This window comes from Dioszegia hungarica (genome assembly GCF_025882075.1).
Source record: "Dioszegia hungarica strain PDD-24b-2 chromosome Unknown MKK02contig_6, whole genome shotgun sequence".
Taxonomy (NCBI): domain Eukaryota; kingdom Fungi; phylum Basidiomycota; class Tremellomycetes; order Tremellales; family Bulleribasidiaceae; genus Dioszegia; species Dioszegia hungarica.
The window spans coordinates 1,002,602-1,022,435 of record NW_026515768.1 but is presented as its reverse complement, the minus strand read 5'-3'; the positions used below and the strand labels follow the sequence as shown (position 1 = coordinate 1,022,435).

The following is a 19,834-nucleotide window of genomic DNA, read 5'->3' as shown; positions in this document are numbered from 1 at the left end:
GTTCGGACGCCCACACATAGTCGGTAAGCTGGTATGCGCCCAGATCAGCCTCTGGATCCTGTTGATTGGGCGATATGGTCGACCAGCACCCCGCTGACTGCTTGGAGCGATCGGAAAGTACCGTCATGAGCTCGTCTGTGCCGGGCCAGTGTGACCAGCTGTTCTGGGCGTAGTGGATTGGATGCGTGCAGAGACGGAGTCCTTTGTGGTAGTGCGGCATGTATGTGAGTAGGAAGGTCTGCTCCTTTCCGTCTGTGGTAGTGAAAGTACGGGACGGCAGATTGTGGCGAGGCGTAGGCTGAGGGATGTCAGCGACGTGTTGAGTTGGCTATAGGGATGAGACGGCGCCGACGCCACTTGCTCCGATCGACGGAGCCACCAAGCGGCGGCTAATGGCGTCTCGTGCGGTATGGTATGCTTGCTTGTACTGTTTGCCAAGAGCTTGCAATTGCAAGAGGTACTGCTGCATCGACGTCGGCTCGACGGAAGGTGGGGATAATGCGGCGGGAGATTGGGTGAATGTCGTCTCGACAGCGTGGGCGCGAGGGCTCGAGAGAAAGCGGCTGTAGAACTCTCGGGCGCCGGGATTCGCATAGAAGTAATCCTCCCGACTCTGCTCCGTAGCGCGGCTCAGCATCTGCAATATCTGTGCATTCCCGTTCTGCTGGATCAACAGGTTGGGTTGCCGCAGTGGGAGCTCGATCGAGGGTAAGTGAATCAAGGACGCTGGAGTCCATTCCGACTGAGGGGTGGCGTCTGCTGGGCGGGCAGACTTGGGAAATGGGGGTAGCTTGAGTAGTACTTATGGATAGGATTCGGGAAGTCGCTCATGGTTTGAATAGGCGTCAGTAGAATGATGGCAATGTCGCTGACGGTGAGGATACGGCAAAGATGATGTCAGGTGCGGCGAGATGTTGGAGCTCGGGAGCGTCGTCGGCTCACAGTCCTGGAGATTTTTCGGCATCTATATGGCTTGTTTGTGACGTGCTCCAAGCTCCTTTGCAGTGTCGACAGGGGATTATACAAAGGTGAGTCATGATTGCGCGTGCAGTGCACTTCGGCCATCAGTATATGATCGGTCTCCTTTGTTGCCGGCTGTGTTTCACTTTGGCTAGATTGGAGCCCTTACCCGTGAGGACCTCGGCCGAAGAACCACGCCGAAAGGTAGTCCGAGATGATGTTTCAGCAGTGCCGCCGAAGGTCTCCAACTGCGCATGGTGGCTTGCATCTGCTCCTAAGCCTTGAGGAAATTGGCGTGGTACTCCACGTGCTCTGAGGCGAACGTTGAAATCTGTAGCTTCAGCTCAGTCCTTTGTGAGTTCGGCACAGCTTCACAGCCACCTCGTCGATCGCTCGTCTCCTCGCCCGTATTCTCACGCATAGTCAAGGTCCAGACTACTCACAAAGTAATAGCTGTGATCATACCCGTCCTGCAATCGCACCTGCACCTCCTCCTGCGTCCGCCCATTCTCCTTGGCCGCCTCTTTTAGCGCGTCCGGCTCCAGCTGACCATCTTTCAAGAATTGGTCGCCGGTCCCGACATCGACGAGGATATGAACATCCCCCTTGGCAATCTCGGAGCGAGCGAGGAGACGGGACGAGTCGTATGCCAGCCATTCCGATGGCGGGCTCGAGCGGGTGCAGGGTTGGATGTAGGCGTTGAAAGCTTTCTTGCCCCAGGGTGTTTGAGAGGGGTTGCTGCTGGTCAGCTACGCATAGGTGATAGCTAGGGACCTACCAAGCTGGTGAGAAGGCTGAGGCAGACTTGAATAAGTTGGGGTTCCGCAGATACAGCATGAGAGCGCCGTGCCCTACGGGGTCAGCTTCTTCGCTAGTACCTGATAGGATACAAGTCAGCTCACCGCCCATCGAGTGCCCAAAGACAGACATCCGTGTCAGATCCTGGTCGGTCAGCCTAATCCCCCCTCTTCTGCTGAGAACGTACCAGTCCCAGATCCGCCTCCTTGAGCACCTTCGGTAGCTCCTCGACGATCAAATCATACATCCTGTACTTCTTCCACTTGTCCGCCGTCGCATTGATATAAAACCCCGCTCCACTCCCGAGGTCCCAATCCTCATCCTCTCCTTCTACCTCTGCTCCCCGAGGACTCGTATCGGGCATGACGACCGCGAGACCGTGCTTGGCAGCCGTGAGGAGGAAGCCTCCCTTCTGAGCGCCAGTGTCCTCGTTACATGTCAGGCCCGCGAGGTAGAGCAGGACTGGAACGGGAGAGGAGGAGGATGCGGACGAGGGGAGGAAGAGGTTGAAGTTGGTCGTGAGTCCGCCGAGGGAGGTGGAGGGGAAGGAGTATTTCGTGAGGGTGCCCGAGGCGACCTTGTTTGACTGTTTTGACTCGAGCTTGGGCATTGTGGCAGAGTCTATGGGTATGAAGATAAGGTATGGACGAGCGGCACTGGCCCCTTGTCAGCTTGGCCACCTTGCGCACGATTCGGCGATGACGCAATGGTCTCGCTCGGATGCAAAGCTCAAATGTCTGTGCTATAGGCAATGTCGAGCTGCGTCCAGGCACATCTCGCCGCACTCGTTAGCTTCAGCATTACTTGCATTGCAGGACCCATTATATAGCTACAACTAGATTACAATCTGCGGGGAGCGTCGGCGATATGCTGCCCCTCGGTCGCTCCTCCGTACCCCACCTGACCCTGCTCCTGGCCCAGACCACCCTGGTGCAACGCCTGCTGCTGGGGGTGAATACCGGTCGCCGGGACACCCTCCTGGTGCGACCGGTATTCACCCCCCTGGTAGGCACCGGTAGCGGGTACGCCCTGCTGGTGAAGACCAGTAGCGGGTACGCCTTGCTGGTGAATGCCAGCGGCTGGTGCTCCGTAAGCGGGCTGGCCACCGACGGCTCCAGTACCGACCGCACCGTGCTGTTGAGGGTAGTCGGAGGTGAGGACGCCGCTGCCAGCAGCGGCGCCGACGGTGGGCTCCTTGCTGCGGTGAAGGTCGGCGATCTTGTGTTCACGGTCGGCAACGTTGTTGTGGTGCTAACAATCAGCCATGGCCTAGAAGCAGCAACAAGAAACTTACAGCGGCCTCAGTCTCGGCGAGCTTGGCCTTAAGCTCCTGGACCTTGTTTCCGACCTGTGCGTGGTGCTCAGTAGAGTGCTGCAGCTCGGCGTTGGCCTTTTGCTGGTGGGTCAAAGCCTCGTTGTGCTCTACGTCGTTAGCTTATGGAAGTGATACATGGATTTCGAGCTTACTGTGTTCTGCCTGGCTGAGCTTGGTGGCGAGCTTGGCCTCCTCCTTCTGGAACTTCTCCTTGGCCTAAACCATCAGCGCCAGCACAGACTCGGGCAAGCAAAAGCACAACTCACAGAGACAGCGTGGTGCTCTGACTTCTCCGCCTTGTGCTGCTCCTTCTCGGCGTGCTTGAGCTCCTTCTCCAGGCGATGAATCTCCTTCTCCTCGGCCTTGGCGTCTGGTTTGTCAGCCATGATCCTGCCTTGGGAAATGGGCGCTGGTCCGAGCCCGGTGGCAAGGAAAGGTAGACCTACCCTTGGCAATGCGCTTCTCCTCCTTCTCGACGGGGTCAGATGATCCAAAGAGGCCCATGTTGTTTAGCTGTTGATTGGTGGGGGTAAAGGTAAGTGAGAGCTGTGAGTAGATGTGGTATGTATGGAAGGAAGATGGGAGATTGGCGAGAAGGTTCCAATTGAGAGGAACTTTGAGTTGAGGAACGTCATGGAATCAACAATAAATGACGTCACGGATGAACAAAATCGCCGCTTTGGGGATTTGGGCCGGGTGTTTCACAAAAGCGTCCGCTTTCGGCGGAGAGCTCAAGCACCTCCTGCAAGACTCCGAGATTGCGAAGTAGCATACAGCCCATGAAGACTGGCATCACGCTGAAGGAACAGCTCAGAGACGACAACGGTAACGATGCACGCGATGACTTGGACGCCAAATCGGACTGGACGAGTCGAATCGGTCACCCTCTGATCAGCAACACTCCGCCCCCCTGCACCCACCCTTGCTTCACGCTCGGCCCCATCCAGCTGAGGCGAATCTCGTCCGGCTCGTCTTATTCCCATTGGTGTACTGACGTCACAATCAAGCTGACAGCGCCCATAGCTCAATTGGTTAGAGCGATTCCGGCACGCTCTGGTCTGCATCCTGGACGTCCGCCTCTGGTGGTGTAGGATGCAGGTTGGGGTTCGAGGAAGAGATGGGGATTCGAGTTCCTCTGGACGCAGTAACCTTTTATCTTTTGATGCCGAGCAGCTGGGGCGATGGATGAAGTCGGACATGGAGGGTGTGACCAGGTAGAATCGGCTGACGCGTCGAAATAGTCGTCGGGCAACAGCTTATGAGATGTCTAACATGGGAGAGACTGCCAGTGTCGCGACGAAAAGACCAATGCCTACTATGGTGTGGTACTGATGAGACGACGCCACCGCCCCGCCCTGGCTTAGCGCAGCTGACATGGGGCGTAAACGCCCATCACGCGATCCCGCCCGGAAACCCCAAAAATCACCCAATCTCGAGGCACCCCCACTTTCCCCACCCACACACGGAATGTTCCGCACGACTGGAGTGAGATCTGCCGGTCTGCCGAGGTCCTTAGCAGGTGAGGCTTCTGATTCAGGCACGCCTCAATGTGGCGTCCGTGAGTGTAGGCCTTCGAAAGGCTTACCAGACGTCGGATGCTCCGGATCTCCCGCAGTCTTAGGTAGCGTATACTACGGATACAAGTAGACCTTCTACTGTCTTTACGGATCGTGTGTGTCAGTGCATCCATGCCATACCTGACACATCGTCCGGCCTCACATTTGCCGACTCCATCACCCCCTCGAGACCCGAGCCTCACCAAAGTTCAGGCACGCCGCCTTACGACATGCCGGTCATACCGCTTCGGGACTGCTTCGGGTAATGAAAATCCGGACACGCGAAGGGGCTAAAAAATTCAGACCTGCTGTCCAGTATATCTCTTCAGATGTCCTGCCCCTCCCCATAGGCCTGGTACCTGGAAGCTCTGGGCAAGATATAGAACAGGAGATACAGAGTGGGGATCTGATAGAGGATGCAGTGAGGTTTATATACCGCAAGATTCCGCGCTTCAACCGCGAACATGCTTCAAGCATATTTTTGCACCCCCGTAGGAAAGTGGTTTAATCCGCATGCTTTACAACAGGTCACCATGTTGTTCTGCGCATGAAATCGCCTGTTCAATCCAGGCCGGAGGTATTCCTTTTTGGCACCCCGCTACTCTACCTTTGCGCTCGCAATCGGACAGGAAGCGTCGGCGCGAATTGACCGCGGAAAATCGGATCGCACAAAAATGGGTGGCGTGAAAAAGTGGCGGTTCAGATTTCGCCTGCAGCTGCTGTTCGATTCCCGCGGGGGCCACTATATCGGCAGTGTTCTGATGCGCTCTTCGTAGCTCCTGCATGACCCCCGGAACGCTACGGCAGGAGCTCGACGCGCAGCAATTCATATACCTCAGGCATATTTTTCCCCCACGAGGTATGTTGTCCTCTTGCGGTTTCTCGTCTCATGTATGCTGCAGAGGGTGCGCGATGTCAAGAACAGTATCGACGTAGAGCTGAGTATCTCTGCTACCCGTAATCCAGACTTGGGATCTACGTCCACCCAGGGGCATGTCCAGTGGTTCTCGATGCGGAGAGTGGCGGATTCGAATTCCCGTCTCCTGGGGGTGCCTGATACGCCCGACTATGTACCCCAGTTGTGGCCCATCGGTCTGCCTAGGTTCAGGGATATGCTACTCTACACCTCTGCGTAACGTCCCTGGCATAGTCGAAGAGCACGTCGCAGAGGACCCAGCGGGTGACAGCCAGCAGCGCGCCTGGATTCCGGATTCGCCACCCAGATGGCGACCGCCCGAGCATCGCTGTACCTCATGCATCTGCTCCCAGGGCTGTGTCAACGCATCGTGAGGATACGTTCGCAGGGGCATAACGTGAGGTATATGGGAGTGTGTATTCTCTGCCAGAGGGCTAGGGGATGAGCCATCCCTTATTCGTTACATGAGCAGAATCATCCAGGGGCAAAGCGCGCGAACGCAAATCCCATATGGTGCGCCCGAGAGGAGTGACACATTGGATACATGCACAGGGTAGTCTGTAAAGGCCCTCGTCAAAGACCCAGGAAGAGCTTGATTTGCAGACGTACTTACCCCAGTCCCAAGCTCCTCGTCATTGAGAGTAACACCATCTCTCGTCTGAGTCAACTCGTTCTTCCCAGCTCGCCCTTTGCAGCAGACACCATACATACTGACGAGCTGGCTCTCGCGCAGCTTGATCTCGATCTCTCTGCTGCCTCCGATTGGCGGCGAAATTTCCCATTTGCCTGTCCAGTCGGCGAAGCCCGTCACACTGCCGTTTGAGAATGTGATTTGGAACCAGGAGTGAAGCTTCTTCCCGATCGGCATCGGCTCACCATTGAGAGTGACAGTACCGTCAGCGGCCTCGGTCAACTTGTTTCCAGAGCTGAGTAGTTGAACGCGGTTGTATCGGCCATTGATTTTAGCGACCTTGCTGTCCAACACCTCGATCGTGTGAAGGTACTCTTGTGGCCAAGCTGGTCCATCTCTGCGGGTTGATAAGACGGTCCTGAAATGGACATGAGTTCCCGTCTGCATTGGTCATCGTGAGAAAGGGCGTGTCGCCTGCTGCTTATAAGTTGTGCCTGGGAAGCGGTCGTGATATATGAAGAGAGACTTACCGAGTCCTGACGGCTGATGTTGACTTGCAGACGAGCTCATGGTGTGAGGTATCGGGTAATTGCAGGGTGGAAGGGGTATGTGAAGGATGAGTGAGGAATATGAGTAAGTTGTGAGGGAGAGGGGAACGTTCTTGCCCCTTTTAAGGCGCACTAGTGCTGCTGTCGCTGCTGAATGGCGCGATTGTGAAACAGGGGTGTGAAAGGTAGTCAGCCGTCAAAGGGGATCGTACAGAAGACTCTGGATGGCGTGATCTGAGATGATACGCTCGAATGTTCCATAGGGTCTATACGCCTGAGAGCGGCATTAAGGAATCATCCTATTTTTCAGAACAGCTAGCTGATCGTATACCTCCCTCTCCTCTCCACCGCGCTCGGTATGATCGGCTCCTACAATCAGTATCGCTCGCGTCGCTCGCTCCGTAATATGGTTGTTCTCACAGTCTCATCAACATCAGATGATCGAAACGCCAGGAGAGTTCGCATTAGCGCGTGAATCGTTAGTATATTGGGCCTAACGGAGACCCGCTTGAAGATAATGCAGGTCGATCCTAGAAGCTGACTACATGGACGACGCATTGACAAGGTCGCCGCAGATGATGTACTTGCGCGAGAAGTGATCGTGCCAGCCGCGCATATTATCTCTGAGCAGTCAGCATGATCAACAGGAAGTCGGGGCCAAGAAGCTGAGATTTGGGCGCAAGACAAACGTACATCTCAGATGGTGTCAAGTCGGCCAGCGCGTCCAAGGGTTGTTCGATCGGTGTCAACATATCTGGAGATCAGTACCTGCTTTCTCAGCTTCGTGTAGGGACCTACCGTCATCGAAAGACTGCTTCGCCATCCCTCTCGAAGCGTCCCTCCCTGCAAAGTTGCCATACACTCCATCTGCGTTGTCAGCTCGTAGCTGGACTCCCTCAGCATAAAGACATACCAGGCCCATAGAAGCTTGCTCCGGCTGAGACGTCAAAGACCGTCCGCTCAAGCTCCGGCGACACCTTCCCATCTCCCCCAACCCGCATGATCGCGAGGCATATCCCACAATTTGGGTTCTTCCTCCCGTCCAGCTCTGCCAGCTCCACCGGAGTGTACGACTTGTGGCAGAGCACATCTGGGTGACGCGCTGGCATCCAGTTGTATACATTCTCGTCGTACTTGTTCGGTAGCACCGAAGGGGTGGACGGGAGCGAAGGGACAAGGCGACGGTAAAGGAGGTATAGGATTGGCGGGATCAGGATGAGGTTGAGAGGGTTTGAGAGGGACATTTCGACCAGCGATGTGAGGTGTTCAGTCAGTGAGGGGTGAGTAGGTCTGTTCAGCTCTGTCAAGTACGGTTCTAAGTGGGGTAGCTCGGCTTCGGCTTCGGACGCGTGGCGCATGGCCGAGCTCAGCAAGCTCCGTCGGAACGCCGCGTATTTCAAGCGGCAGGCAGAGATTCAAGGTATGCGTTGACCTCTTGTACTTCATCTCACCAGCTCCTTTGTGACATACACTTCTACACTTCTACACTTCGCACAGCATAGTCAGATAGGCGTCGCTATTCTCGCTCTCAAATCCCTGCTTCAACCAGTCCAGATTGGTCAGGCAAAAATCGCTCTTTCGTCAACTTTCGAAATTTCATCGCCCCCCAGCCATGCTCTCCAGCGTTGCCGGCCCGTCCAGGCTGCACCTCGCAGGCACGATGAGACGTAGAGTACCCATGATGGTCTCGCCTGTCCATCAAGAGATGCGGAGGATAAACCGTGAGTACAGCTTGAGTTGCTTCTGGCTGAGCTGACGTTCAGCCTTGTACAACCAGGACTATAAATCCCGCAAGCTCAGCACAACCGTTCTGAACGCTGCGTCTAGCGCCTACCGATCTGCCCCTATCCCTCTCCTTCCCCTCTCTCTCTCCCGCCAAATACAGGTCCGATCCATCTCCACCGAACAACACTCCTCCACCACACCCCCGCCGCCCGTGCTCAAATCCGACCTTCCAAAATCAGGCGAGATGGCTGTCTCCTCCATTCCCGTTGGTCACCCTCCACCCGCCCCGCCCGCCAAGTTGAGCACGATCCCGCCAAAAGTGGTGGATCTAGCACAGGAAAAGGAGGTGGTGAAGAAGGATGAAAAGCCAAAGGGGACAATGCTGCAGCGGGGATGGGCGACGGCAAAGAAGGAGGCGGCGCACTACTGGGCAGGGACAAAGCTGCTGGGGTCCGAGATCAAGATCAGTTCCAAGCTGGCATGGAAGGTCTTGAACGGGAGCACCTTGACGAGGCGAGAGCGGAGACAGGTGCGTCATTATGGCTGTTCATGCTGACTCTCAGTTGAAGCGCACTACGACCGATCTTATCCGCCTCATCCCATTCTCGGTATTCATCCTGGTCCCTTTCATGGAATTCCTCCTTCCCATTGCGCTTAGACTGTTCCCTAATATGCTTCCGAGCACATTCGAGGGGGAGTTTGCAGCTGTAAGTTTTAGGCTTGTTGTTGGACCTAAGCTGATGACCAGGCCGAGAAACAGCGCAAGCTGCTTCGTACCCGTATCGAAATGGCCAAGTTCTTACAAGAGACAGTCAGAGAATCAGGCATGAAGGCGGAGAGTGTCGTCAAGAGCGACGAGTTCAAGCAGTTCTTCCGCAAGGTATGTCAAGCATAGAGTGTAGCTGACGATCAGGTCCGGTCGACTGGAGAAAGACCGTCCCAGACCGACGTCGTTCGTGTCGCTAAGCTCTTCCATGACGACCTCACGCTCGACAACTTATCGCGACCCCAGCTCGTCTCGATGTGCCGATACATCAACATCAACGCCTTTGGCACAGACAACTTCCTGAAGCACCAGATCCGGAGCAGATTGGAGCGATTGCGTATCGACGATATGGTAAGCTGCAATGATCACGTACCCCTTGAGATACAGCTGACGCTCCAGATGATCAACTCGGAAGGCGCAGACAGTCTGAGCACCAAGGAGCTGCAGCAAGCATGCCAGTCTCGCGGTATCCGGTTCCAGGGTGTCTCTCCCGGTCGGCTCAGGGAGGAGCTGGACCAGTGGATCGAGCTTCATTATACCAACGGTATCTCCGGCGTGCTTCTCATTCTCAGCCGAGCCTTCAACTTTGAGCAAAAGGGCGATGACATCATGAGCAGCTTGATCACCACCCTCAGCAGTCTCCCGGAGAACCTGGTATGTCCACTGTCTTTCGCTTTGATCTCGCTAATGTGCAGATCAACGAAGCCGAGCTTGGTGTCTCGGAGGAAGCCTCCTACAAGCAAAAGCTCGAAGTCTTGCAGCAACAGCAAGAGCTCATCGAGGACGAAGCCGAGCAGGAGCAGGAAGAGCAGGAGGCGCGCAAGGCCGATATCGAAGCCAAGAAGGCCGAGGAGGCGCGCAAGAAGGAGGCGGAGGAGGCTGAGAAGGCGGCCAAGGCGGCGTCGGAGCCGGCACCGTCAGAAGAGGAGGTGGCCAAGGCCAAGTCGGAGGAGAAGGTCAAGGAAGAGGCGGATGCGCGGATGAGCAAGGAGCAGCTGGGCGAGCTCGCCGAGGCGCTCAACATTTTGACGGCCAAGAACAGTATCGTCAAGGAGAGGGATGAGCTGAGGACTATCTTGGAAGACAACTTGTTGTCCGAAGCTGTAAGTGGACCCATCGCCTTCAAGCTGTCAAGGTGGACGTCATCTGGCTTTACGATCCGCTCCAAATTTCGACCCTCTCCCACTTCTCTCCGTCGATCTCCACACCTCATCGGGATCGAGCTGATGATCAGGAATCCAAGGAGAGACTTGACGAGGCCGACCAGAAGATCATCGGTATCTCGAAGCGCGTCCGGTCCATGATCAAGAAGATCGACGCCCAGCTCGAGACCTACGACGAGAAGGTCGGATCAAGTCTGAACGTCATCGAAAGCAATGAGAAGGGTCAGATCACCCTGGCGGACTTGCAGCGGGCGATGAGGGTCATCAAGCACGCGCCACCAGAGGAGGTGATTGAGGGACTTGGGAAGAAGCTGGATGTGGACCAGGACGGCTTTGTCGTGAGTTGACATGTCTATGCGAAGGGTATAGCTGACATGGCAGGAACTTGAACACGTTATCGAGCTCGCCAAGGATGAGGGACTCGGTATTGTTCTCGAGGAGGAAGCAGCCAAGGATATTTTGGACCGAGGAGCCAACATCAAGAATGAAAAGGCGGACTTGAAGGACAAGAAGTGAGTTACTCGATTGTTGAGCAGAGCTGACTCCAGGCCCAAAAAGGAGGACATTATCTCGGATCACTAGATGATTCCGCCATCACCCCACTACGCATACTGAAACTCCAACAAAACCTGCAGCATGTACCATGTATGATGCTCAGCCCCTGGCGAGTATCCTTTGTGGAGTTGGCGTCGCACAGGGTGAAAGGATAGACCTGAAACCCTGGATGAGAGGAGTATCGCTTATATTCTCAAGTCCACTGATCATCGTGCTGTCGTACCCCGTACTAATGCTCCTCACCTAGATAAGATGCCCACTGTAATATGGTTCGGTTTGAACCTCTTCCGCCTGGTTGCGGTTACCTTCATGGCCTGGGCGCTCGTCGCTCAGTTCATGTCGCTAGTCGAGTGAGTCTTCTCGCTGGAAAGCATACGCTGTGCTGATTTGACAGTGAGATCAATTCACTCAGTACCCAATCCAGCTCGTTTGCCTCACCAGTATCGGCAAGCACGAGCAAACAAGCGCTGATAACGCAATGGGGCCTCGCGGGGGCAATGACCATCCCTGTATCGACTACAACACCCGTGATGGGCGCTCTGGTGTCCCCGCCGACACCCACACGTCAGCCCCTGCCGACTACCCCAGCTGCGCCTGCCGCTCTACCGACGACTTCCGCCTTCAATGCGTTGCAGCGCGTGACCGTTCCGGTGTCGGATCTCGGAGCGGAAGAGTCTGTCAGGATCATCAAGCCGCTGGTGGGGCCGATGCTAGGAGACATACGAGCTCGCGGACAGCACCTTCGGCGTAACCTGCGGGATCATGGCGACGCAGAGGACGACCGAGTGGAGTTGATGCACGCGGACATTGCCACCACGGTGCAGACCACGGTTATGGAGACTGGGGCGAGAGCAGATCTGATCGCGTAGGTACTCTTCAGTCGATTACCTTCTCGTGCTGATGTTCAGATGGGTAGTGTTATCTCGCGTCGTCATCGGTATGTCCCGGACCAACCGACACGACGTGTGCTAACCAGCAGCTATCATCCTCCTCGTTGGTATCGCAGCTCAGCTGGGCGTGCCTGAAATGTTCTTGTTTGACCATGCTGGTTGGCTCGGACCGCAGAGCACTCCACTGGCTCTGGGAGGACTTCAGGCACTGTAAGCTAGCTATGGCTCACCCGAAGGAACGAAGCTGACGGTCAGATCTTCCATCGAGATTCTTCGAAACAAGTGAGTGTTCGCAGCCCGAACCTGTAGAGTTCGGCTGACGTCCCAGAGCCAAAGAGGTCAATCTCATACCGAGCTACGCTCTGCTCGGCGTCGGCCTCGTCAACGTCCTCGCTGTAAGTGATCCATTGCCGCAAATGAAACGAGCTGATTTCAGGCCTGTCTCCTACTCTACCTCGGTCGCAGACTGCCCAAACAACCTCCTCCACCTCTCTACTTCAACCACGCCCAGCGTCTACTCTTCTGGACCCTCGAGCCACCATGCTATCGACAGATCCTGGATCCAAGGCTCCCGACGCATCTCAACGAGCCGCAGGGGGAGCGCCGTCGCGAGAGGCTGCCAAAGAGCAACGCGCCTGAGATTGACCTGGAAGAGTCGGACGACGAAGAAGAGGAGTACAAGCCGTCCGGAGGGGAGGCGTCGCGCTACGTCGAAGGATCAAGAGCGATGACGGCGGATGAGGATGTGGCGAGGGGCGGGTATCCAACGTTCGCGCCGGGCGCGGGGATCGGTCAGCCCGGTCGAAATGTCCCCGCTGGGACGCTGGAAAGCGATAGCTGGGACGGACCCGTCCGCTTCACGAGGGAGGAGGACGCAAAGGCCGCTCTCCCGGTCATCAGCACCAGCGCATCCCATCCCAAGCCTAGGCGCGCTCAGCCACCATCTCTCGCGCTCGCTCGCCGACAGCGCAGCACCGATTCGACTTTCGACGATATTCAAGCGGACCTCGCAGGATCGCCTCGGCCCCCACATACCCTCCCGCGTGAGCCAACCAGGCCGTCCAGACAACCCAAGCAGACCGGTCGGACCCTGGACGTGCCACAGCCCGATTTGTATCGAGCTACCTCGTCCGCCTCGGACAATTCGGCATACAGCGGTATCTCGCGCGCAAAGGTGACGTACCGCAAGTCGATCGATCAGGCATCCAAGGATCTCGGACCTCACTTTCCTCTCCCGCCACACCGCAAGCGCGACCGACCCCCTGCCCTGGCTGAGCGGCGACCCGAGAGTCTTTTGCCGGTGTCGAAGGACGGGAGACGGGCGCCGTCTGCGTATCTGGCACGGGCACCCCCTCCCTCGGCCCGTACGGTAGCATCGCCCATGTCGGCCCGATTCAAATCACCTCCACCTCGCTCAAGCACCGTTGACGTTCCCGCCCGGCCGGTGTCCGCCCTTCCAACCTCGGCACCCAAAACGCCACATACACCCGGAACACCTCTCTCTTCCGTCAGCCCCGTGTCTGCGCAGATCGCCCAAGCGCAACACGGCCAAGTCACCGCTGGGCACATCTTTGACCGTCAGATCTCCGCCAGCCCCGAGCTGCTGGTCGACGAGCCACCCAAGGTGGACATGCCAGACCCCAGTGCAACCCAGTATACGCGCGGACGAGCCAGAGCGCTCTCAGTCGCTGGCCCACCTGCAGCACCCAGGCGTCCAGCGCAGTCCAGCATCAAGCGAGCCACCTCTATCCAGCCTGGCCGACCAGCCCGAGGGGTCCGCTTCGACATGTCGTCGGTCGAGGAGATACCCGAGCCTGTCCCCACACCGCGCACTGGGCTTCGAATACCCGGCACCAACTTCCACCTCAACCTTCCCGCTATCCTATCCCCAGCCCCCAGCTCGCGTCGGAACAGCGTCGACTCGTTTGAGACCGCAGGATCGGCAGGCATCACGCGCTCGCGACCACTGTCGGGCGCATCCATCACGTCGATGATGGAAAAGCTGGAGCTGGACATGGAGGCCGACGCGAAGAGGGAGAGCAAGCCGGTAGTTCTTGGGGGAGCGTATCTAGATGGCGGGAAGGAGACGCTCAAGTAGTCGTGCTCATGTATCAAAATCACACTTGCATAATCTTATTATCAATGCCTACAATCAGCTTTCCATACAGAGGTATGGACCCAAAAGATACTACCTGCCCGGGAGCTCCACCACCCGCGCCTCGACGGGCATCTCATACTTGGTCTCAAACTCATCCGGCAACTTGCCCGCCTCGGCCTCAAAGTTGGCCGCCGCGTTCGCCTCGTCCGCGTCGAGCTCGTTGGCGTACTGCTCCCACTTGAGAGTGCGCTCCTTGACGTGAAGGTTCTTCTCGGGGAAGACGACGTAGGAGAGGGCGTACATGGTGGCCGAGAGGAAGTAGGTGAGGGTGAAGGAGATGTAGAAGAGGCGCTGGGCCTCGAGAGACATGCCGAGGCGGTTGGGGTCGAGCGTGGCCGCGAAGGACGGGAGACAGGGGAGGAGGGAGAGAACGGTGACGGCGACGGCACGCATGTTCCAGCCGCGCCAGTAGTAGTATCGGCCGTCCGGCTCCCCGCGCCATAGATCCTTGAGGACGAGGTTACCCTTCTTCTGGTAAAAGTAGTCGACCGCCAGGCAGCCCGCGATGGGGGCAAGGAAGTATCCGTAGCCAGAGACAAAGCTGATGAAGGCCTTGGCCGAGTTGACGAGCTTCCAGGGGACGATGCAGACGCCGAGGATGGTGCAGAGGACCTGACCGCGACGGATGGTCATCCACCGGGGGAAGAGGGCCGAGAGGTCCGAGCCGAACGGCAAGCAGTTGCTGGCGATGTTGATGGCGAGGTAGGCAAGGGCCATCGAGATGGCACAGAGGAAGACCTGGAATTAGCCAAGCACTGTGAGCAGCTTGAGAAACTTACGAAGAATCGGTGTCCAGCGTTGTCGGCGTGTGCGTCCAGCATGTAGTCGAGGGTGTCCCACATGTTCCAGATCGCGGTACCGGTGAGCTCCTTGGCAGCCGAGGCGACCAGGATACCGTACAGACAGGGTAGAGCGGAGGCGATAGGGTAGCCAATGAGGGTGGTCTGAGATCAGCTCGGTCACGCTAGAAACTTACCCAGAGCTGGTCGTTTGGCTTGGTGGCGTATCTAGCCATATCGCCTTGGTTGACCGACAGACTCGAGGCCGTACCGACACCCGCGTTGAAGGCCTGGAGAACGAGCCAGATGTGACTTTGCTTGTCGAGGGGTTTGGAGCCAGCAAGCGAGGTGAACGAGACGCCCTTGTTGTTGATCATCCACCTGGGGTCAGCGGTGTTTTAGGAGCGACATACCATATGAGCACCGCGTGCATGGTGATGGCGCAGAAGATAGACTTGAAGTAGTACAGGTACTTGAGGTCGCGCGAGTGGAAGAACGACAGGATAAGGAAGAAGAACATGAAGATGAAGACTGGGGTCAGCGTAGCTCATAGATAGACCTACATCCTGCAAGTTGCTGGGAGGTGATGTCGGCGGAAGCGGGGAGACCGTTCGGCAGACGACCCCACTGAGGCCAGATGCAGCGAAGAGCGACCGAGACAAGACGTCCGCCACTGAGGTCAGCATAGCCCTTATAATTCACTCACTAGTAACTGTTGACACCGTTCCAGATGATGCAGACAACGGCGCGCATACCGACAGCAAAGTAGCTTCCCCACATTCCGTAAACGGACCTGGCCATGATGGGGAAACCGATGTGGTATCGAGCAGGACCGCGACCGTTGAGGACCTGTCATTAGCTGGGTACTCTCGACAACTCACAATCATAATGGTAATCATGATGTGCGAAGCGGCGAGGGCGAGCCACGCGTCAAGAGGGTAGAGACCGAGGGAGATGATGGCAGAACCGGCCGTCCAGTTCCCGACACCAGCGGCGTGGGCAATCCAGAAGGCGAGGTAGACATATTTGCCCCAGATACGGTCGTGCGGTGGTGATTGCGCGAGATCGATGTTGGTCCACTGAAGCTTAGCCGAGTCCCATGGCACAGAATATGACTCACCCTGTTGGACTTCTCTCCGTCAGGCTTGGGAGCCTCTGCGTACTCGATGAACGCCTGCTTGGAGGTGAAGGCGTGCTTGAAGTTGCCCCAGCGACCTTGACCGAAGGGTGATTTGATCTTCATGATGGTGAGAATGAGAGGGGGATGAGGAGATCGTTGACAATGGTCGAGGTCATAAGTACTCGCCGGTGCTTATCGCCAAATGCTGTACCAATCATTGGATTGGCGTTCGGCCAGCTGTTCGGGCCAACTTTGAAGTGATCGTCGCAGACAACCCCGCACGATACCGCGGAATCCGACTTGGTAAGGACGTCCGATATCTGTGGAGACCAGGCAGGAGGAGAAGGAGCGAAGCCAAGGCCCAGAGCCCAGGGCCCGAGGCCCCAAGCCAAGTTCCGAGGAAGAGGCGACGGTCAGCTGACCCCTCTCGGGTGCATCCGAGCTCGGTACTGCTCCGGAAGGCTCCCGATATCTATAAGCGTATCAGTGTTTCCGTCATCGGAACATGATCCCGTGGAGGGCACCGCGGGCAAGGGAAAGGCGAGAGTGAGACGGGGAGCGGTTCCGGCGCCACCGGTCCGAGCCCTGAAACAGCCCTGATATATGATAGCCGTATCTGAAACCTCGTCAGCTGATGGGGCTCCGCAGCATCTCATGTGGAGGCTAATCGTAGCCCAAGTCTTTCAAGGCATCCATCCTCAGTACACCATGTACCAGCGGCGTCTTCACGCTGCAGCTCAATATTGGGACCTGTCAATTATTTTGAGCCGCTAATAGGCTGTCGATCGCAGCCGTCCCAAATAGCCAGGAGGCTGGCTACCTTTGGCAGTACTGAGTGGGTCCTCGAAGGCGAGGGCAATGAGGATGAGCCTCCACTCGTAGTGTCCTTGAAGTCAACACAATCTGTACCGTACGGGTGCAGACTTGCATCTAAATTCAGACCGTGACTGTCTGCCAGTCTCCGCTACTCTCAAGAGCATCCCCAATCTTCAACAACGTAGCCTCATCCCAAAGCTTCCCCACCAGCATCATCCCCACCGGCAGCCTGATTTCTCTATCGCTTACGCTCTGAATGTCCTCCTCCATACAGGGGACTTTGCCGATAGGGATGGACAGCGCAGGATGGCCGGTGAGATTAGTGGCTCCGGTATATGCGGTGATTCCGGCTGAGGTCAGCTCTATCTCGACTCCAAACTCACGGGCATGCTTTGCCCATTCCAACGGGGTGGAGTCGGGCCGGATGTGACGACGAGCCGGCTGCGGGACGGTAGGCATGATGATAGCATCGAAGCTAGCGAGCTGCTTGTCAAAGTCGTCGCTGAGCTGCCTGGCGATGTTCATGGCGCGTCCGTAAGCGGTCGGGTAGTTGGCCCAGCCATACTCGCTGATATTAGCTAGGTCGGTTGGCAACTCACCTGCTCATGGCGGTCCCCGACACAAAGAACTTTGCCTTGTCGTACTTGTCTTGGTTCCACGGTAGGAGCTGGTTCCAGTAGTCGTTGACGTAGACGCCGCGGCGGCCGACCTGGCGTCCTTGCCTGGTGCCGCCCGAGCCAAACTTATTGACGACGTGGAGGAGAGAAGGGGCGACTTTATGTCTGAATCAGCACTGCCTATCGCAGACTCACAAAGGGATAGACACGTCTTGGACCTCAGCGCCGAGGTCTTTGAGCCGCTCGACCGCAAGGAGGAAGACCTTCTTGACGCTGGGTGCGAGCGCTTCGAGCTCCATCGCCTCGAGCAAAACGCCAATCTTCATCCCCTTGATACCGCCAGCCCGACCGGCCAGGAGCTTGTCGACGTACTTGGCATCCGACGGTGCGCCAAGCTGACGATCGTCCAGACCGTCATAGCCAGCGATAGCTTCGAGCAGAGCAGCCGTGTCAAGGACTGTTCGGGCCATGGGTCCAGCGTGATCCGATGCTGCTTCTGAGGAGAGGACACCGGTGTACGGCACGAGACCGAAGGTGGGCTTCAGACCGACGATCCCGCAGAGACTTGCAGGCTGATATCAGCTACGTCTTACCTGCACTTACAATGCGGATAGATCCACCCTGATCCCCTCCGATCCCCATGTCCGCCGCGCCCGAGCCGATGAGACCACCGCAGCCCGAGCTTGAGCCACCACAGGAGAACCCGGTTGCGTAGGGATTCTCTACGGGGCCGTAGGGGGATGACGAGGAGGAAGCGCCGTGGGAGAAGTTCTACATAAGCTGCGTTGAAGTATAGCTCACCTCGCATGCGGCCTTGCCGATGATACGTCCTCCATTCTCGAGGATACGAGTAACGACGGTAGCATCCATATCGGCTGCTATCAGCTGGGTCTTGGCTAGACGTACGTGTGTAGTTCTCAAAGGCGTTAGTCCCAAAGAGCAGAGGAACGCCAGCCATGCAGACCGTATCCTTCAGGACCACAGTCTTTCCGCTGAGGATACCCTCTGCACCGCCTGCGTTGCACCTCCACGCCCATGCCTTGAGCGGGTTTTCTTGAGGCAGGTGGACATCCCCTCGCGGGAACTTGTCGAGGTAGGGCTTGGGCTTGTAGTCTATATCAGCCTTATCTAGGGTCAACCCACCTTCAATAGCAAGAACGGCTCGACAGGCATCATCCGTCTTCTTGAGCAGCTCAATATAGTCATTCTCGTGTCCAGCGGGGATCGCAAAGTCTAGCTTCGCAGCGGCCTTCTGTGCGTCTTGAGCGGACACCATGATGATGTGAGAGTAGAAGAACCATCACGACCATGAAAGAATATGGTGAAGTCAAGAGATAAGCGGGCAGATGCGGCAACGAATCCCGAAATGCGCGCAACCCCACTGCCGTTCGCCTATATACATCGTACATCATGCAGCATGTCCCACTCACTTCGACCTCATCATGTCCATCACAAACACAACCCTCCCCGCTGACGAGACCTACATCGCGCCCGCAACGCGCCTTAGGCAGCTCATCTCCCAGGAAGGCGTCTGCGTCCAGGCGCCGGGGGTATATGATGGGATCTGTGCTCGCGTCGCTATAGAGTCTGGCTTCAAGGTCATGGTGAGTATGGCCATGGCTCAGCTGATGTCAGTACCAATCTGGAGCCATGACGACCGCGGCCCGTCTCGGCAAGGCCGACCTTGCCTTTGCCTCGTTGAACGACTTTGCCCAGAACGGGCAGATGATCGCCAACATCGACCCTCGCATCCCCCTCATTGCCGACGCCGACACTGGCTTCGGCTCGCCTCCCAATATCGCTCGTATGGTCCAGGTGTACCATCAAAGTGGGATCGCAGGTTTCCACATTGAGGACCAGGTCACCAACAAGCGGTGTGGCCATCTTGCGGGGAAGCAGCTGGTTGACATGGAGTGAGTATTCGGAAGGTCTAGCTGATATCAGGACATGGAGAGCACGTATCCGAGCGTGTGTGATTGGTCGGAAAGCCATCTACGGCGGGAGCGACATTGTCATTATCGCCCGGACTGACGCGCTCGCTGTGGAGGGGTATAACGCTGCGCTAGAAAGGGTGAGCACAATCTTGACATGGCTGATGTCAGCTCGTTGCCGCTAGGGAGTGCGGCGCCGACATGGGCTTCCTAGAGGCTATAGAGACAGAGGAGCAAATCAAAAACGCGGTCAAGGTGTTGGCGCCGATGCCGGTGAGTCTGACAGAGACTTGGCTGACTTTAGCTCATGGTCAACTGTGTGTCTCTCGGCAAGACCCCCTGGTTCCCTCCAGAGGTCCTCGGCTCGTGGGGTGTCAAGCTCGCCATTTACCCCGGAGCTGCTAGCAAGTCGGTCCTACACACTATCCGGCGCGCATACAAGTACCTCATGGAGACGGGCAAGGACGATGCTGAGGCGATGGGGCTGGATCCCAAGGGTTTCTTCTCGGTCATGGGATTGCAGGAGGAGGTGGCTATCGATCAAGCAGCAGGAGGAGCGGCGTTTGCCAATTTCAACAATAGCAAATGAT

The 19,834-nt window shown here is 56.9% G+C and overlaps 9 protein-coding genes, 1 non-coding gene and 1 pseudogene across 11 annotated transcripts; 5 read left to right on the top strand and 6 right to left on the bottom strand.

Annotated features, from left to right (window-relative positions):
• Positions 1-1,234: 1,234 nt before the first annotated feature.
• On the bottom strand, positions 1,235-2,368 carry MKK02DRAFT_22575 (carboxylesterase; the record flags this gene model as incomplete). The annotated part of the gene is made up of 5 exons (XM_053086589.1): positions 1,235-1,291; positions 1,404-1,698; positions 1,739-1,811; positions 1,863-1,902; positions 1,946-2,368. The coding sequence occupies 5 exons, from the start codon at positions 2,366-2,368 to the stop codon at positions 1,235-1,237; spliced, it is 888 nt and encodes a 295-aa protein (XP_052947945.1).
• Positions 2,369-2,598: 230 nt separating this feature from the next.
• MKK02DRAFT_42556 (uncharacterized protein) lies at positions 2,599-3,577 on the bottom strand (the record flags this gene model as incomplete). The annotated part of the gene is made up of 5 exons (XM_053092046.1): positions 2,599-3,009; positions 3,053-3,180; positions 3,226-3,289; positions 3,340-3,443; positions 3,520-3,577. 5 exons carry the CDS (start codon positions 3,575-3,577, stop codon positions 2,599-2,601), a joined length of 765 nt encoding a protein of 254 aa, XP_052947944.1.
• Positions 3,578-4,086: 509 nt separating this feature from the next.
• Positions 4,087-4,217, top strand: MKK02DRAFT_t40 (annotated as a pseudogene). Its single transcript has one exon. The product of its transcript is annotated as a tRNA-OTHER (tRNA).
• An 897-nt stretch (positions 4,218-5,114) lies between these two features.
• Positions 5,115-5,209, top strand: MKK02DRAFT_t41. Its single transcript has one exon. It is a non-coding gene; the product is annotated as a tRNA-Val (tRNA).
• On the bottom strand, positions 5,148-6,746 carry MKK02DRAFT_31656 (uncharacterized protein; the record flags this gene model as incomplete). Its single annotated transcript, XM_053088353.1, has 4 exons — positions 5,148-5,427; positions 5,749-5,873; positions 6,159-6,562; positions 6,707-6,746. The coding sequence occupies 4 exons, from the start codon at positions 6,744-6,746 to the stop codon at positions 5,148-5,150; spliced, it is 849 nt and encodes a 282-aa protein (XP_052947943.1).
• A 519-nt stretch (positions 6,747-7,265) lies between these two features.
• On the bottom strand, positions 7,266-7,968 carry MKK02DRAFT_42555 (uncharacterized protein; the record flags this gene model as incomplete). Its single annotated transcript, XM_053092045.1, has 4 exons — positions 7,266-7,347; positions 7,418-7,478; positions 7,523-7,591; positions 7,638-7,968. The coding sequence occupies 4 exons, from the start codon at positions 7,966-7,968 to the stop codon at positions 7,266-7,268; spliced, it is 543 nt and encodes a 180-aa protein (XP_052947942.1).
• Positions 7,969-8,336: 368 nt separating this feature from the next.
• MKK02DRAFT_36053 (LETM1-like protein-domain-containing protein) lies at positions 8,337-10,960 on the top strand (the record flags this gene model as incomplete). Its single annotated transcript, XM_053089335.1, has 10 exons — positions 8,337-8,460; positions 8,488-8,978; positions 9,013-9,156; positions 9,198-9,329; positions 9,363-9,566; positions 9,615-9,869; positions 9,911-10,318; positions 10,450-10,716; positions 10,760-10,890; positions 10,927-10,960. The coding sequence occupies 10 exons, from the start codon at positions 8,337-8,339 to the stop codon at positions 10,958-10,960; spliced, it is 2,190 nt and encodes a 729-aa protein (XP_052947941.1).
• A 225-nt stretch (positions 10,961-11,185) lies between these two features.
• Positions 11,186-13,921, top strand: MKK02DRAFT_42553 (uncharacterized protein; the record flags this gene model as incomplete). The annotated part of the gene is made up of 7 exons (XM_053092044.1): positions 11,186-11,283; positions 11,328-11,798; positions 11,842-11,870; positions 11,913-12,033; positions 12,079-12,105; positions 12,152-12,218; positions 12,260-13,921. 7 exons carry the CDS (start codon positions 11,186-11,188, stop codon positions 13,919-13,921), a joined length of 2,475 nt encoding a protein of 824 aa, XP_052947940.1.
• A 90-nt stretch (positions 13,922-14,011) lies between these two features.
• MKK02DRAFT_42552 (permease for cytosine/purines, uracil, thiamine, allantoin-domain-containing protein) lies at positions 14,012-16,003 on the bottom strand (the record flags this gene model as incomplete). Its single annotated transcript, XM_053092043.1, has 8 exons — positions 14,012-14,719; positions 14,761-14,925; positions 14,958-15,141; positions 15,174-15,291; positions 15,324-15,433; positions 15,467-15,609; positions 15,642-15,839; positions 15,881-16,003. The coding sequence occupies 8 exons, from the start codon at positions 16,001-16,003 to the stop codon at positions 14,012-14,014; spliced, it is 1,749 nt and encodes a 582-aa protein (XP_052947939.1).
• An 813-nt stretch (positions 16,004-16,816) lies between these two features.
• MKK02DRAFT_36051 (amidase signature domain-containing protein) lies at positions 16,817-18,589 on the bottom strand (the record flags this gene model as incomplete). Its single annotated transcript, XM_053089334.1, has 8 exons — positions 16,817-17,046; positions 17,080-17,264; positions 17,296-17,478; positions 17,509-17,885; positions 17,917-18,084; positions 18,115-18,188; positions 18,220-18,426; positions 18,457-18,589. 8 exons carry the CDS (start codon positions 18,587-18,589, stop codon positions 16,817-16,819), a joined length of 1,557 nt encoding a protein of 518 aa, XP_052947938.1.
• A 166-nt stretch (positions 18,590-18,755) lies between these two features.
• MKK02DRAFT_23124 (Pyruvate/Phosphoenolpyruvate kinase-like domain-containing protein) lies at positions 18,756-19,833 on the top strand (the record flags this gene model as incomplete). Its single annotated transcript, XM_053086676.1, has 5 exons — positions 18,756-18,917; positions 18,949-19,226; positions 19,258-19,384; positions 19,416-19,517; positions 19,549-19,833. The coding sequence occupies 5 exons, from the start codon at positions 18,756-18,758 to the stop codon at positions 19,831-19,833; spliced, it is 954 nt and encodes a 317-aa protein (XP_052947937.1).
• Position 19,834: the final 1 nt, after the last annotated feature.